At 36.7% G+C, this 17,416-nt stretch overlaps 1 protein-coding gene across 2 annotated transcripts in view; it reads right to left on the bottom strand.

Annotated features, from left to right (window-relative positions):
- Positions 1-8: 8 nt before the first annotated feature.
- Positions 9-17,416, bottom strand: part of Lmln (leishmanolysin like peptidase) — a 101,762-nt gene continuing 84,354 nt past the window's right edge. The window contains exons 16-17 of one of the 2 annotated variants that reach the window (XM_047564847.1): positions 10,002-10,212; positions 9-3,735 (exon numbers count right to left, since the gene is read on the bottom strand). In XM_047564847.1, coding sequence (XP_047420803.1) covers positions 3,707-3,735; positions 10,002-10,212 — 240 coding nt within the window. In that variant the 3' untranslated portion in view covers positions 9-3,706. Of the gene's footprint in view, positions 3,758-10,001; positions 10,213-17,416 lie in introns of both variants that reach the window. The other variant, XM_047564846.1, reaches the window with a different exon arrangement.

The raw sequence follows: 17,416 nt of genomic DNA, 5'->3' as shown, positions 1-17,416 counted from the left end.
AATTAGTTTCCATTTTTTATTAAAGTTGTATTTTTCTAAGGAATATATTACACTTAAAGTTCAATACCATAAATAATTTTCAAATTTTCTGTTTTGCTTATTAAAAATGTAAACATAAAGGAAAATAATTCACCACTCCCTCCCCTCCCCTGACTCAATATACATTAAAAAAAAAAAAAATTCTTCCTTTCAGGAAAGTTCTTTCTTCAGAATGAAAAGTACAGACTATTAAAATATGTTCATCCTCCTGGGCTGCAAGGTCATGGTGGGAATGACCAGTGCCCACTGTGAAACAGGGCTGTGGGGTTGTGACTTAAGTCTGTCTCCTTCTGCTGGGACTGTCACTCAACTGCCCTCAGAGACAGATTCTTCTCTGTCCATCAGGTGTCCAAGCCTGCGGTAAGGCATTGAGCAAAGGCTCTGTGATGAGCACAACACGAAGGCTGCACACTCCAGGAGGTGAATCAGAGTCAGCGGTGACTAGCAATGTGGCTGGGAATTAGTCATAGAATACTACAGCTGGAAGGATTCTGAGAAATCATCTAGTTGTTTTAGAGATGGCCTCAATCAGTAAGTCTTCTCATACTGAAAAGAGTATCAACAAAATTTGAAGGAATACTGATATACCTATATATGTATCTTCCTAAAACTATTTAAACATAAAATTAGGTTTCAAATTTAAATATCAATGAACTCTAAGCCAACATAGACTGAAAACTAATGTTAACCATATTTTAACATTTTAAGAATGTCTATTTGGTCTTAACAAAAATAAATATCTTATAGGAAAAAGGTAAGGTTTGCTGATTTTAAGAAGTAAGCAAAGAAAAAGAATGTTTTCTGAGAGAATACCAGAGAGATCTACATTAAGACTACCTAACTGCTTGCCAGTTTCTTTAAAGCTGTCAGCTCAAGGCTACTGACATGGCTTTTACTTCCTTCCTGTAAATTCTGGTCTTGAAAACCTGAGACAAATTCTTGTGATATTTTTGATAATTGGGACCTTAAAACGATCAAAATGAACCTAAGTCTGAACTGAAAACCGAGGTAGTCAGTTTTTATAAGCACTTGACCTTTTTCAAATTGGGAAGGGACACTAGTTCATTGTCCCTAAATTAGCAGCTCTGCACTCTTCTTCCCTGCTCCAATTAACTTCCACCATGGTTGCAGCCCACTCAGTCTCTCTGATAGAGGGAACTGGTTTTGTTTTTCCTAACATGAAGGGCTTAACCACCACAGAATACCAACATATAGGCTATTTAAAATTCTTCAGCTCACAGCTGAATTCTATAGTAATAATTCTGCATTGTCTCAGATTTTAAGTTTTTGCTTCATTGTCATATTCTAAAAGGCTAAATTTCTTACAGGTTCAGTGTCCTTCTAAGTCTTGCTGAGTACACTATGCAGAATCAGTGATAAACAACCTTGATCAAGCCTTACCAAAGAGGAAGGGAGATACCAATGCAATTAGTTACCTTCAGGAACTCACAATTTCTTAATCTCAGACTCTATCAAGTTTCATGTTTGTGCACTGGGCTACCAGATTCCAAGCTTAATAAATATATATATATATATACAAAAAATGTCATCTATAATATTTTCTTCATAAAGTTATCAGTGCAAATATAATTATATCAATAAAAAATAAAGCAAAAATATATTTCAAGTATAAAAAGCACCATGCTTGGAAACAATACTACCTAAATGGCATTACCGCACAACAGTCAAAATATAGTCAAACCTAGCACTGTGAATCTCAAATATATTATTAATCCATTAGATTTTTTGGTGAAATTCTTTATACAACTTTGTGGGGTAACACATAATCAACAGGTATGTAAGTTTAGATAATTATATGATTCTTTAAAAATATACTCTAGTTTTCTCTCACCTTGCACAATTTAACATATGTATAACACTGAGTGCTGGCCAGCAGACCATTACTATTAGCTTCTCTTAAGCTGAAATTGTTTGTGGCCCCAGCTTTTCACAATGACAAATACCACAAATACCTCCAATTTATATCTCATGCAAACACATATTTTAGATTTACATATTTAAAAAAAGTCACTTTCCTTTATGTGGGACTGCTGTTTGGTTCCAATGCCAAAAAATCAGTTAGAATTACTCTTTAGTAGTTACGTTGCTTTGCTCATTTAGCACAATTTCTAAACAAGCTTCCTTCAAGGGTTGAATTTTTAATGCTACAAGAACTCATTAGCTTTAGAGAGAAAAACTGGGCATCACCTGTCATTAAAGAAATTTCAAAGAGGAATTAAGAAATGGGGTTGGTGCTCTGCTACCACTGTAGAATTATTTCACAGACTCTATATGGTAAGAGGAGTAATCAAAAGCAGGAGGTAAAAGGGAATCTTCCAACTTTAGTGGACAAAGCCATGTGTAATATGGTAAATGAATCCTGGTGCACAGGTCCTACACCACACCTACACTTTGCTATTAGTAAACAATTCAGATCATTTTGTTTTGAGTTACAGTTTTCATCTTATCCATAAAAGAATTTTCAGATATTCTAAATTTTTCTGTAACAATTTTAGTCCACTTGAAAATAACTACATACATATTTATGCCACTATTTCTTTTTATCTACATTGGTCAAAAAGGATAAAATATATAGTTCTGCTTCAGTGGATTACAGTTGTCATAACTATTATTTGAAAAATGTACAATTACTTTTTCTTCTGGTTGCGCATCTTCAGCATTTTTGCAGGGCAGTGTATTTCACTCTTTCTGCTTCCACATTTTTTCGAGTCAGTATTAAGTTAATGTGCAATGAAATGGAAGCTGAGTTCTGAAGATGAGTACGTACACAGGGCTAACAACACACCGACTGCAGTTCAGTAGTACACTGTTACAGAGCTGGCAAAAAGGCAAGCAGGATGAAATCACAAGATTTAACAAAACAATTTAAAACTCTTCAGGACAAACAATGATTCAAATGTACCATGGACAAGCAGGGCATGATGACACAAGCCTATAATCCCAGCTACTTGGGACGTCAAGGCAGGAGGATTGCAAGCTGAAGGCCAGCCTGGGCAACATACTGAGACTCTGTCTTGAAACTAAAACGAAACCAAGCCAAACTAAACCCAAATAAAAGTATACCATATGTATAGCCATCATGTTTAAAATAGGCATATTAGAGATATAGAAATTTTAATTCAATTATTTTCTGTAAATCAAAGGACAACTGATACTTCTGAGGGCAAGATCCACAACTTACAATTTTGTAATAATTGGCTATTGTTTGCTACTGTGGTGTCCATGATGAACTTGCCTATTACTTTAGGTTAATGAAAATGCTGAGGTAAGTAATCACTCTGGAAATTTCACCAATTATCCTGTTTTCAAAAGAAAACTTCAGGAATATTATGTATCTTGAAACATAAAGACATGATGACTTATAATTCCTTCTCCTTCTCCAATCTTTGAGATGGCTGGTGGCTGATGAGAAGCGACTGCTGTGAAGTTTTGCTTCAAGGTCCATCATAGTGAACACTCCCAAGCCAAAGTCCGGAATGCCACTCGACCGTCTGCACAGGTTGGTGCTTGCCCAGATTTTGTGCTTTGTTCACAGGAATATGAGATAAAGAAGTGTCTTGAGAATTCACTTTTCTTGAAATTTCATGTTTCCATTCCTAGTGCCACACACAGAGAAGAAATCCAGCCAGCAGAGGAAACAGATTGCCTAGCAGAAGCCAGAGGGTGACCACCAGGCTAGAGGAACGGGAACAGAGATCTAGGGTTGAAAACAAGAAATTGACTTTCCATAACCATTTTTGTGATTAAATCATAACAATTAAATATTGACGGATGCATAGAGGTGATTATTAGAAGGTGAACAAGAACCATATTTAGTAAAATCAAGAATGACTTCTTGGCCAGGCATGGTGGTGCATGCATGTAATCTCAGTAGCTCGGGAGGTTGAGACAGGAAGATTGCAAGTTCAAAGTCAGCTTCAGAACTTAGTGAGGCCCTGAGCAACTTAGTGTGCCCCTGTCTCAAAATAAAAAATAAAAAGGGCTGGGGATGTGGCTCAGTAGTTAAATGATCCTGGGTTCAATCCCCAGTATAAATAAATAAATAAATAAACAAACAAAGATTAATTTAAGAGTGACTTCCTGAAACCCCAACACATAAGAGTTTATATATATATATATAGAGAGAGAGAGAGAGAGAGAGATATAGATATTCTATTATATATATATATATTTGTATATATATATATAATAGAAGAATAGAATATACACAGAGGAAGAAAAGATGTATCACCAAGTCAAGGTAATAATAAAATGGAACCCATGAAAAGAAAGAAGTGTCTTCTTAGGGTGGTATCCAACAAAGTTGGTACATAGGAAAATAAGTGAACTTGGCTATTCTGTGATGAGATGAAGAACTCTCTTTTTTTTTTTCAGTACTGGGGATTGAATCCAGGGGTGCTCTATCACTGAGCTACCTCCCCAACCCTTTTTATTTTTATTTTTGAGGCAGTCCTCACTAAGTTGCCAAGGCTGACCTTGAACTTGTAATCCTTTTTCCTTAGCTTTCTGAGTTGCTGGGTTGACAGGCATATATCACTGTGTCTAGGAAGAACTCTTTTATTCTTCCTTGTCCCTTATAAGTAGGGTGACCATACAATTTATCATTCCAAACCAGTACAGTTCAAGAATAGAAGTGACACTGTTAATAATTACACCAGAAGAAGAGACATAAGGACTATCCCAGTCAAACTAGGACAGATGGTCCCCAATTTCTAAAAATCTACTGATCCAGCCATATTATGCAAGATTTGATTTGGAAAACAGCAGATGATGGGCTTCAGGCACTAGGAATATATTTTAATTTATTCACGAGCTGTTCTCATGGCTAAACTGTTTCCCTAAATAATTCTCATAATGGAAGTATTTTTATAGCCGTTGAGACCAGGCCAACCTAAACTTATTTGATAATGAGTTGTCCTTTTTAAAATTTTTAATGTACTTTTTAGTTGTAAGTGGACACAACACCTTCATTTTATTGTTATGTGGTGCTGAGAATCAAATCCAGGGCTTCACATGTGCTAGGCCAGCGCACCACCACTGAGCCATAACCCCAGCCCCATTTTAATATTTTGAACAATAAAGATCCTACATGCAGAATTTTGAAGTTGTCATCGGTATGTCCATAATTCAAGTAGAGATAAAAGAAACCCAAATATAAGAATTGTGGGCTGATAGGATAACTGTGAGTCAAGCATCTGTTTTTAAAAACGCTTCTCTTGTAGGTTAATCTTGACTCAAGTTTTAGAGATGGGCAGTGGGAAAAAAAATCACAATGTGAAATTACTTTAAATACTTATTGACTCTGAAAAATATTTTGAACACTAAAGATGGGTTTTTAAAAAAGCACTAAAGTTCAAGTCTGAATTGCTTAAAAAGGTAACAAAAATAGAGTTGATCTTCAGTTACAGATGAGCACAATGATAATATGAAGGCATTATACTGCTCTTTGAGCATCTACTGAGTGTGGACTATCATTTAAAAAAACTGTCTAATGGCATGTAACACAGGTAACCTATGGGGAATTTCCATTCTTTCCCAAGGGAATCACTCTATAACTGTTACAAATGTAACTGTATTTGTATACAAATCCTATGAAAAGTTCATGGTAGAAAACAGTGCTTCTCAAAGTATGGTCCCTAGACAGTATCAGCATCCCTAGAACCTTATTAAAAATGCAAATTCTCTGTGTTTTAACATGATTCTGATGCATGCTAAAGCTTGAGAACCTCTGACCTAGAGCTGTAAATGTCCATTATAGTAGCCACCATTTATATGTGCTATTAAAGTTAAATTAAAATCTTAAGAGTTTGGGGGTATAGCTCAATGGCAGAGGATTTGCCACATTGCACATGTTCAATAGTCACATGTGGTCAGTGACTATTATATTATTGAATTGGAGAGTGTGAATTACAGAATATTTCCATTAACCCAGAATGCTCTGTTGGGACAATTTCTGGCCTACTGCATCCGGTAGTGTGGAGTTGGCTGGAGTTACTTATAACACAGGTCTTTATCTCCTGATTCTCAATTTGTTCCAAAGAAAACAGGCAGGAGACCTTGCTGTTGTTTATCCACTATTGTTACTACAAATTAACAAGCTTTAAAAACATTTAATACCAGCTCTGGGATACTTTCTGCCCTTCAAAAGCTATACTTTCTGTGATAGTGCCCTTTAAAAGATTGAAAGAGAATATTTCAAATGAGTTGGAGTTGATCAAATGTGCATTTAGATCTAAACCAAATTATTTATTAGCCATAATTGTGGCTACACTACTTAGTCTCTTTATAACTGATTTTCTCATAAGTCATATGATTATAATAAACCCTACCTCAACATTATAGTAAGTGAAACAAGTCAGAAAAAAAGAACAAATATCCCATGATCTCACTTACTTGTGGAATCTAAAAAACCTGAACTCATAGAAGCAGAGTAGAATGATGGATACCAAAGACTGGAAGGGTTGGAAAGTGGGTGTGGAAGGGAGGAAAATGGGGAATTGCTGATCAAAGTTTTAGACAGACTGGAGGAATAAGTTTTGAGATCTATAACACAACACCGCAGAGTGACTATAGTCTATAATAATGTATTATGTATTTCAAAATCATTGAATAAATTTCAGTGTCTCATAAATGACAACAGATAAGTGAGGTGATAAGATATGTTAATGAACCTTTTCAATCATTCCACACATATATCAAAACATTAAATTGTACCCTAAAAGTGTATACAATTATGACTCATTAATTAAAAGTAATACTAATAAAAAATAATACCTGCCTCATTAGCTTTTACAATGAATAAATGCAATGATATATAACAAAGTGCTTGGTAAAGTAACTAGTATGCAATAAATGGAAACAAAAAAAATTCTTATGATCTGAAAAGACCAGGACAAATTTAGGAATCAATCTTTCACAATCATTAATGACTTGAGCAGTACAGAACAACTATCTAATCACCCTCAAGCATTTAGAAATGATAAGTATGGAAAAGAAGGAGAAAAGAAGATAAGTTTAACATTCTAAAAAAACTACAACTGTAAGGAAGCTATGTGAACAGATTATTTGAGAACAACAACAACAAAATCAGAGCAATTTGGGGATAGGACTATCATTATGCTTCCTCCAGAATATTGCTTTAATGTTTTAAAGTCATACCTAAAAAATACTTTAATTCAGAAGACAGATGAGGGATGACTGTTTAATAAGTTTCATTGTAGATTAATTCTAATTATTATTATTATTATTCATACAAGTACATTTAAAGTGCCAAATATTTTTTACAATATGTTGGTCAATAAAATCTATTAAAGAGAAACAACTTACCTGTCCAGGTCCTTAGTTCATAGTTTAACAGATGTTCAGTTAAAACTCTGTGTGTGCTCTATTCACACATATTTGCAAATACAGAATGTGTTGTTATTCTAGAATTTCAACAGTGATGCTTACAAAGTTTAAAAGTAATGCCTGAAGTTATCCATTCTTATAATTATTTTCACACATTTTTCAATATCATGTTAGTAATTTGAAGTTTACAATGCTTTTGAGCCTGCCTCCCACTGAACTGGAAAGAACATGAAAAGAAATAGGTCACAACACAAAGGTCTCAGAAAAAGGACTGATAGAGGGAGCAGGATAAGAAGTAGAGTGTAAGGTGCCAGCTGGTGATCAAGTGCTGCCCACCTCTTTTCAACAGATTTCCTTGTCTTTGTCATGCTCCTAGGTGGGAACTTTATCATTTCAAAGCCCCCTGACTTGGTCTGGTTTTCTCCTTATTCCTACACATTCTTTTCCTGGACTCCAAAGATTCTTACCCCTAACCCCAGCTGATTTAATGCTCCCTTTATTTCAACTCAAAGGCCTGAATCCCTGCTTATCTCTTTGACAATGAGATGGTGATAGATTCTTACAATTAAATCTGTGATTAGGTCTGAGAATGGGAACTCTATCAGAACTATTTATTTATGGATTTTAGTCAAAGTAATTTAATAACAACTGTAAGAAAATTAAGTCTTCTAATTACCTCCATATTAAAAGTAAGCTGAGCAGATTTTTCACTATATTTACTGTATACTACATCAAAAGGCCTAAGATTTTATAGAATTTCAAATAATTAATTGTGTCATTACTATTAGAATTGCAGAAAATTCAACTAGCTGACTAAAATACTGTGAAAAAAGTTTTAACATGGCAGGCCTATCCTTAGAAATTCTGCCTGCAAAGATGGTCCATATTCACTGTCTGGGAACTGTTGTCTTCTGGACTTCACCCTATGCACATTTCCCCTTTGTTGATCTTGCTTTGCATCCTTTTGCTTTTACAAGTCTAAGCCCTGAGTATGACAAGTCCGGTGAGTACTTCTATTGAGCCAACAGAACTAGAGGTGGTCTTGAAGACCCCCAATGCAAGTACTAATCTCCCCAAACTCACCCTCTGCTTACAGCCCCCAGGACTTGGAAAAGAAAGGAAGTTAATACTAGAGGTGGAGAAACTTTCATGTGTAAACTGAAGGTAGTTCTCAACCAGAGCACAGAACAAAGAGTAGTGAGTGCAGTTTCATTTAAAAAATATCTTTAGTTGAGAAAATAAAACACTGATGAGATTTTTGCTGTTCATATCTAAAATGCTGCGCTGCCATAGATTCACTCATGGTTCATTTAAGTCACAATTTTAATTGAGAATTCATGAATTTTGCTCTTGCAACTCTGAGTGACGGGTTGTGAGCCTCAGTGTGAACACCTTTGATAATGAGGAAGGCACTCTTCTCAAGCCAATCTTTCCCATCCTCCTCCTGGCTCTAAAGGACTGTCTCTTTACTACTTCAATTTTTGTTCTCAATTCTACTGTCTAGAGTCTCACAGAACAATGGTTCAAGTTTAGAAGTCTAAGCTGAGAATGTGAAATCCAAAATCCAAAACTTTTTGTACTGAAATGAAGCAACAAGTAGAAAATTCCACACCTGACCTCGCATGATAGGTCACAGTCAAAAGACAGGCATGCTAAAAATCAAGTACCACCAGGTGATGAGTTTAAGGTGTATATGAAACGTAAGTCAATTTTATCTTTAGATTTGGGTCTTGTTCCCCAGATAGCTCATTAATACAGGTAAACATTCCAAAATCTAAAGAAAATTCAAAATCCCAAACACTTCTAGTCAAGCACTTCAGACAAGAGAAATTCAACCTTTAAAATCCTGAAAAAAAACTTCTTTGCCATCCCATGTCTTTCTATCTCATATTGTATGTGTATTTGCATCTCCTTGCGTCTTTTTTTTCTTTGTGGGTATGTCAATCACTTTTTTGAGTATTTTCTCCAATGTCTTTTCCTCACCTTTATCTCAAATTGTTATGATGCAATCAAAATATATATAAACTGCTTTTGTATTTAGTAAGAAATTTGCTTATTCTTTTTGTGTGTGTTTGTATGTATGTGTGTGTCAGGGATTGAACTCAAGGGCGCTTAACCACTGAGCCACATTCCCACCCTTTTTATTTTTTATTTTGAGACAGGGTCTCACTAGGTTGCTTATGGCCTCAATAAATTGCTGAAGCTGGCTTCAAACCTTCGACGCTCCTGTCTCAGTCTCCTGAGCTGCTGGGATTCTAGGTGTAACCACCACACTGCTGAATTTTGCTTATTCTTAATTTCAAAATGAATGGATGAAATGCTCACTTTTTGTGACCTTCAATGAGCTATTTTATGCAAGTCAGATTCTGACAGTCATGGAAGGCTTCCTCATCCTTGCTTGTATGAATACAAGTGTCATGCTTACCTCCTTAGAGTTCTATAATGGAAGGAAGATTTCCCCACAGAGCTGCAACCAGGAGCGAAGCAACTCAACTTGTTCCAGAGCTCTTATAAAAGGTAACTTCAACAACACCATAGAGGAAAAGTCCCCTTTATTACTTTCCCTCTTTGCTCCAACCAAAGAGAGTACTCACCCAGCGGAAGAGCTCGGGTCAGGTTAGCCACTGGAGGATCTGTCTCTGGAGGACACTGCTCACAGAAATCCCAGCATGATGGACACAGCAGGTTTCCCTCATGAATCCAGCCATTCATCTGAATACTAACAGGGAGAACCTGCCCAGCCCGGCTACACAAATAGGAAGTATCTTGGACCCAAACCATTAGACCTTGAAGAGAGCAAGAAATCTTCCAGTAGGGAGGGGAAAAAAAAATCAGGTCAGTAAGATTCTAGGATATGAGATTTCTCCTTTAACTGCAAGAAAATATGCTAAAATTCACCTGAAATATTGGCTATAAAGCACAATTTGAGATGTGAGCATATTGTATAACTCATATCAAGTGAGTTAAGTTACTTAGTTTCTTAAAGATTTCTTAAACTCCCAGCTCAGCAACATGAATTCACAGACCATGAAGTCAACTTATAAAGAATGATATTTCTATAGATTTCAGTATCCTTCAGCCTAAATCTCTGTCAAACAGCCATCAATCACATCACCTCTCTCCAGAAGTCATGAGATTTTGTAAGTTGAGGTGTGTGCCACTATATCTAGCCACTAGTAACATCTTGAAAGGCAAGATTCAAATCTTAACTGCAGGGGTAACTAATGAAATAAATTTTAAAAAACAAACACATTAAAGATGATTTTAAAAACATTTAAAATCACTGGCTTCTTCAAAGTTGTTTCCAACAAAGACTACATGTTAATTTCAAATATGCTACTTCATACTGAATATTTCTGGAACTTTTTTCTTGGAACTACCTTAATAGTATGATATATAGTCTGAATATGTCTGATGGTAACTAATTTTTATTTGCCAAAATAGATGTCATTTATGGAAATAGCCCAAAGCTGCCCAGAACCAAGTCTGGTAAATGTAGTTGACAAAACTAGTTAACACAAGATATAACATAGGGGTGATATAAAATGTTAAAGTTGATTTCCTTAGTTATTAAACTATTCAAATGGCAGTTTCAAAAAAGGAGTTCCAAAAGTAGTTGAACAATGAGTCATTTAAAAAATAACTCTATCATTAGTGAAGTTGAACTATAAGACTAATTTGGAAATTTCTTACAATAAGCTATCAAAAAATAAACTACAAAGTGACCTTTTCCATAAGTCTGACATTCAATGACCCACATCTAGTATCACCTAGCTATAATGCAATGTAATCATTATCTTAAGCAAGATCTGATTAAGCATTATGCTTGGTGCTGAAAAGAATACCAAAGAAGTCCATGATACAGTACCAGCCTTCTTGAATACTTAATTGAGGAAAAAGACATAGCACATAATGATTTTTTCTTAAAAAAAGACTGAATACGAATTGAAAGTGGTAGAAACAAGAGCAGCAAATATCAGAAATTTTCATGTTAGAAAAAGTATTTAGTGCTGGAGTGTGGTTCAGTGGTAGAGCGCTTGCCTAGAATGTGTTTGATTATCAGCACTGCATATAAATAAATGAAAAAAATAAAGGTCCATTGACAACTAAAAAACATTTTTTAAAAAACTCTTAAAAAATTTTATATCCTAAGATGGACAGAAGATTCATTTGTTTGTTTGTTTTGATACTGGAGATTGAACCCAGGGGTGTTTTACCACTGAGCTATTTCTCCAGTACTTTTAATTTATTTATTTTAAAAATTTGAGACAGGGTCTTGGTAAGTTGCTGAGGCTGGCCTTGAACTTGAGGTCCTCCTCTCTCAGCCTCCATAGTTGCTGCGAATACAGGTGTGCAAGGATTTGGAGCATAGTAAGGTACATATAGATGTTACATTGGGAAACAGAAGACACATGGTTTTGAGTTGAGATGAGAATGTTGATGGAAAAATTCCCTTGATGAAACTCATTCTCATTGAAGAATTCTGGGAATTAAGTGTTGGTGGTCAAGGTAGATGTAAAAGTAGTAACAGACTCAAGCAAGTTGAATCAAAATCTAGCAGCAAGGAAACTCAAGAAGCAACATGATGTAACTTGAACACAGGAAGGCCCAGAACTGATGACACCAGAAATCAAGAAATACAGGCTACAGTTAGAAAGATTAGTTTATTTTAATAAGAGTTAGATCTATTTTTGGTGTTCTTAAACAGCCTATTCAAGAACTGACTGAAAACCAATTTGGAAACTCTGAGTATATATACATAAGGCCTACTGACCACTACCTTCACTACAATAAAGAGTTAAAGAAAAAGAATTTACCAGCTTCCAGAGGGGAAAGAAAAAAAGACTATATACATTAAAAAATCAGAATGATATCAAGAGCCAGAAAACAAAGGAAAAATTTCTTCAGAATTCTGATGGACAGTGATTTTCAAAAAGAAAACTATACCCAAACTATTGAAGAATAGTAGATCATGCCACTCCCAAATATGCCATTTTGGCATAACAATTATTTAGAGCTAAAGGCACTTGAAAAACAGCAGATACATAGAAAGTGTTCTGACTTTTCTGACTTTCCCTTTCTTCTTGAAAGTAGGAGATAAAACTCCCACATGAAAGATATCTTCCCTATTCCAGGATAAAAGAAACATCATTATCAGGGGACACAGGGAGTCGAAGTTGAACAAATTTTAGTACAGATGTTGTTAAAACAATTCTTATTTTCCTTTAGCTTCGCCATATCTTTTACTTACTTTTCTGTAATTGCCTTCCTTTGTTCAACCTAGTATAAAAGCATATAGATTTTTTTACCACTTCTTTCACATAAAACTTTTATTAAATAAATGCATATGCTTTACTCCTGGGAATGGGCCTTTTGCCAACTTACTCCTCGGGCCCAGCTCGAGTCTTTCCTTCTCTACACTATCATCAGGCATAAGGGCAGGATCTTGATGCTCCCATGTATGCAAGTGGTCTCAAAATTCTCCTCTCCCAGGTCTTCCGCAAAAATCCATCAGGAGATATGATCCAGTAAAATGAAAAAAGAAACTAGAAAGGACACAAGTCCATGAAGCAAGGGAAATAATGTAAGAAAGGGACAGAGGAATTTCCAGGACGATCATGACTAGAGAAGTAAAATGACTATGCTATGTTATAAATTTAAAGATTATCTTTGTCCAGATTAGTGTGGATCAGAAATTTAAAGAGGAAATTTTCTTAAGATGAAATTGACAGAATACCTAAAGCATCAGATTACATTGAAACTAGATGAGTACAACTGGGAAAACAGTTTGGAATTAAATTAGTGTTAAATAAAGAAAAACTGAACAAAAACATAAGATAACAGTTTTTAAATCCAGAGGGGAAAAATGTTGGGGAGAATTGGAGAAGTAATCATTGTAAAACACATGGCTTCACATTTACATAGTCATCATAAGGTAAACAGTGAATATATACCTATCCAAAATTACCACTGTGAAGATGGAGAACCAGGAAGTGAATGTAATATAAGGAAAAGGTGAAAGAGATAAATACTATCAAAGGGGCAGGGGAACAAAAAGAAAAAGATGATGTTATGGTTATGTAGAAGGATGTCCATGTTTATAAGAAATATTCATTAAAGTATTTAGGAGTGAAAGGGTAGCATGCCTGCAATTTGCATTAAATGGCTCAGAAATTTTTTTTTTAACAATTCTGGTGGTTTTTCAATCAAAATAAATAAAACAACAACCTTGAAACCAATAAACAAAAAAATCCCCCAAAGCCCACAAAGCAAGAGCTAATCAAATTGTTATTCAGAAATCAAATACATTTTTCCAAATAAAAGGTGCTAGTATTAAATTAGAAAAAAACTGACAATATTTTGGTACAGTGAAAGTACAGCCAATCTTTGTAGATGACATGACAAATTCATATAATCCCTTCGTGGTGGTTTGGGCTTACAAAACATTAAAAGAGCTTAAAAAGGTCACCTTTCTATTATACTTGTGACTGCTCAAGCTTTGTCTCCTTAAATCTAATATTCTCACTAATGGGAATTTATTTTAAAAATGTAAATATACTTATAAAAGCATTTTTATGTGGTGAAAATGGAAAGAAACTCAATATATAATATGAGAACAGAAAGAGATACCCACAGACTAAAAGTGAAAGGATGGGAAAAAATATACCATGCACATGGACTCAGCAAAAAAGCTGCAGTATCCATCCTCATATCAGATAATGTGGACTTCAAGTCAAAGTTAGTCAGAAGGGATAAAGAAGGACATTTCATACTGCTTAAGGGAAGCATAAATCAGTAAGACATAACAATCATAAATATCTATGCCCCAACATTGGTTCATCCATGTACCTCAAACTAATCCTTCTCAATGCCAGAAATTAAACAGACCACAACACAATAATACTAGGTGATTTCAACACACCTCTCTCACCACTGGACATATCTTCCAAACAAAAATTGAACAAAGAAACCATAGATTCTCAATAACACAATCAATCATTTAGAGTTAATGGACATATATAGAATATACCATCCAACAAAGAGCGAATACCCTTTCTTCTCAGCAGCACATGGATCCTTCTCTAAAATAGACCATATTTTCTGCCACAAAGCTAATATTAGCAAATACAAGAAGAAAGAGATACTACCTTGTATTCTATCAGATCATAATAGATTGAAATTAGAAATAAATGAAAGAGTAAAAAACAGAAACTACTCCAACACCTGGAGATTAAATAATATGCTATTGTATGATGAATGGATAACAGAAGGCATCAGGAGGGAAGTAAAAAAATTCTTAGAGGTAAATGAGAACAAAGATACATCATATCAAAATCTCTGGGACACTATGAAAGCAGTATTTAGAGGAAAATTTATTTCATGGAGCACATTTAATAAAAGAAGAAAAAATCAACATATAAATGACCTAACACTACAGCTCAAAGCCCTAGAAAAAGAAGAACAGACCAACACCAAAAGTAGTAGAAGACAGGATATAGTTAAAATCAGAGTTGAAATCAACGAAATTGAAACAAAAGAAACAATAGAAAAAATTGACAAAATAAATAGTTGGTTCTTTGAAAAAATAAAATTGATAAACTCTTAGGCACACTAACAAAGAGAAGGAGAGAGAAAACTCAAATTACTAAAATTCAGAATGAACAAGGAAATACCACAACAGACACGAGTGAAATACAAAACATAATTAGAAACTATTTTGAATATCTCTACTTCAACAAAATAGAAAATATCGAAGACACCAACAGGTTTCTAGAGACATATGAATTGCCTAAACTGAACGAGGAGGACATACACAATTTAAATAGACCAATTTCAAGTAATGAAATAGAAGAAGTCATCAAAAGCCTACCAACAAAGAAAAGTCCGGGACCAGATGGGTTCTCAGCCGAGTTCTACAAAACCTTTAAAGAAGAGCTCATTCCAATACTTCTCAAAGTATTTCATGAAACAGAAGAGGAGGGAACCCTCCCCAACTCATTCTATGAAGCCAATATCACCCTGATACCTAAACCAGACAGAGACACATCGAGGAAAGAAAATTTCAGACCAATATCCTTAAAGAATATTGATGCAAAAATTCTCAACAAAATTTTAGCAAATCACATAAAAAATATATTAAAAAGATAGAGCACCATGATCAAGTGGGTTTTATCCCAGGGATGCAAGGTTCAACATCTGGAAACTAATAAATGTAATTCACCACATGAACAGATACATTATATCAAGAATTCTATCAAGAATCACATGATTGGTGGTTTCAAGATGGCGGACTAGAGGGCTGCTGCATTTCATGTTGCTCCAGGACGCAGGATTCAAAAGAGGAGATGGTGAGAGACTTGGGAGCAACTCAAAGTCGCCGGGTGAGTCTCTCCCGTTGGGGAGGCGTCCCGGATGGGGCGGTAGTCCCATAACACAGGGAACTTTGTGAAGTAGAGTTGCCTGGCGAGACGCCCCTCCCCTCACTGGAGCGGTAAACACGGACCACTGAGAACATCGTAGAGGTGGCTGCTCAGCACAGCGCTTGGACTCGGAGCAACCACTGGAGCTCTGGGGGGCTGCCTGAGGAGGAGCTGCGTGGTGAGCTGTTTGGACTCAGAGCGATCGCTTCTGAACACCGGGGGGCTGCCCGGAGGAAGAGGAGGAACGTGGCGGGTCGCTTGGTCTAGGAGTGACTGCATCAGAGCTACAGGTGGTTGCCAGAGGATGAGGCAAGTGGTGAGTTGTTTGGACTCAAAGCGACCACTCCTGAACACCAGTGGCCTGCCTGGAGGAGGAGCGCGGTGGGTTGCTTGGTCTCCGAGCGACCGCTCCTGAACACCCGGGGGGCTACCCCAAGGAGGAGGAGGAGGAACAGGGTGGGTCACTTGGACTCGGAGTGACTACCTAGGGCTACGGGCAGTTGGCGGGAGGAGGAGACACGAAGTGAGTTGCTTGGACTCCTAGTGACTGCGTTGGAACACTGGGCGGCTGTCCGGAGGAGGAGGTGTGTGGCGGGTCTCTGGGTCTCGGAGCTATTGTACGGGGCTCCAGGTGGCTGCTCAGAGGAGGGGCCACATAGACAGGCAATTAGGTGCAGAGCAGGGTCCAGGACCTAGGTGGCTTCTTGGTGGAAGAGCTGCACAAAGACACACCTAGGGGTGGAGCGAAGTTTCCAGGACTGTGGGCAGATTCTCTGAGGAGAGGCAGCCTAAGGAGACTCGTCTGCGAAGAGTGAGGCTCCCACGCCCAGAAGGTAGGTCCGGGCCCCTGGGAACGTTGCAGAGGAAGACAGCCCAGCCCAGGTGGTAGTTGTAGATTGAGGGGAACCTCTAGGACGGGAACTGACCAAGGAGACCTCTCCACCGGGTGAGTCTTCCCAGCCGGGTGAGGTTTTCCCACAAGGACGGTAAAACCAGAGACACAGGCACAAACAGGCCCTGCCTCAGCCCGCAGCGTAGTTCCCCTTTGGATGAACACTGGTCAACAAGTGGAGGCACCTCTGTCCACTATCAGGGAATATACCCCACCTGAGGGTCACCAACCCTAGAGAGGCAGCTTCCTTGTGGAGCACCACATTATCAACTTCCCCTAAGACTTCAGGCTACTGAAGGATAAGAGGGGATATACTAGCAATCTTCAGGGACATTATAAGTCAATAGAGGAAATCTGCAATATCTTAATGACCCACTGATTCCTAAACAATATGAGAAAACAAGGGAAGAAAATGCCCCAAACAAATCTAGATGTTACATCAATAAAATCCAACGACAGCATGGCAGAAGAAATGACAGAAAGGGAGTTCAGAATGTACATAATTAAAATGATCAGGGAAGCAAACGATGAGATGAAAGAGCAAATGCAGGCATTGAATGATCGCACCAATCGACAGTTAAAAGAGCAAATACGGGAAGCAAAAGATCATTTCAATAAAGAGTTAGAGATATTGAAAAAAACCCAAACAGAAATCCTTGAAATGAAGGAAACAATAAACCAAATTAAGAACTCCATA

Source organism: Sciurus carolinensis, chromosome 9 (assembly GCF_902686445.1).
Source record: "Sciurus carolinensis chromosome 9, mSciCar1.2, whole genome shotgun sequence".
In the NCBI taxonomy this organism is placed as follows: Eukaryota; Metazoa; Chordata; class Mammalia; order Rodentia; family Sciuridae; genus Sciurus; species Sciurus carolinensis.
Note: the sequence above shows the minus strand (reverse complement) of the source record. Positions and strands in the feature narration are given on the sequence as shown.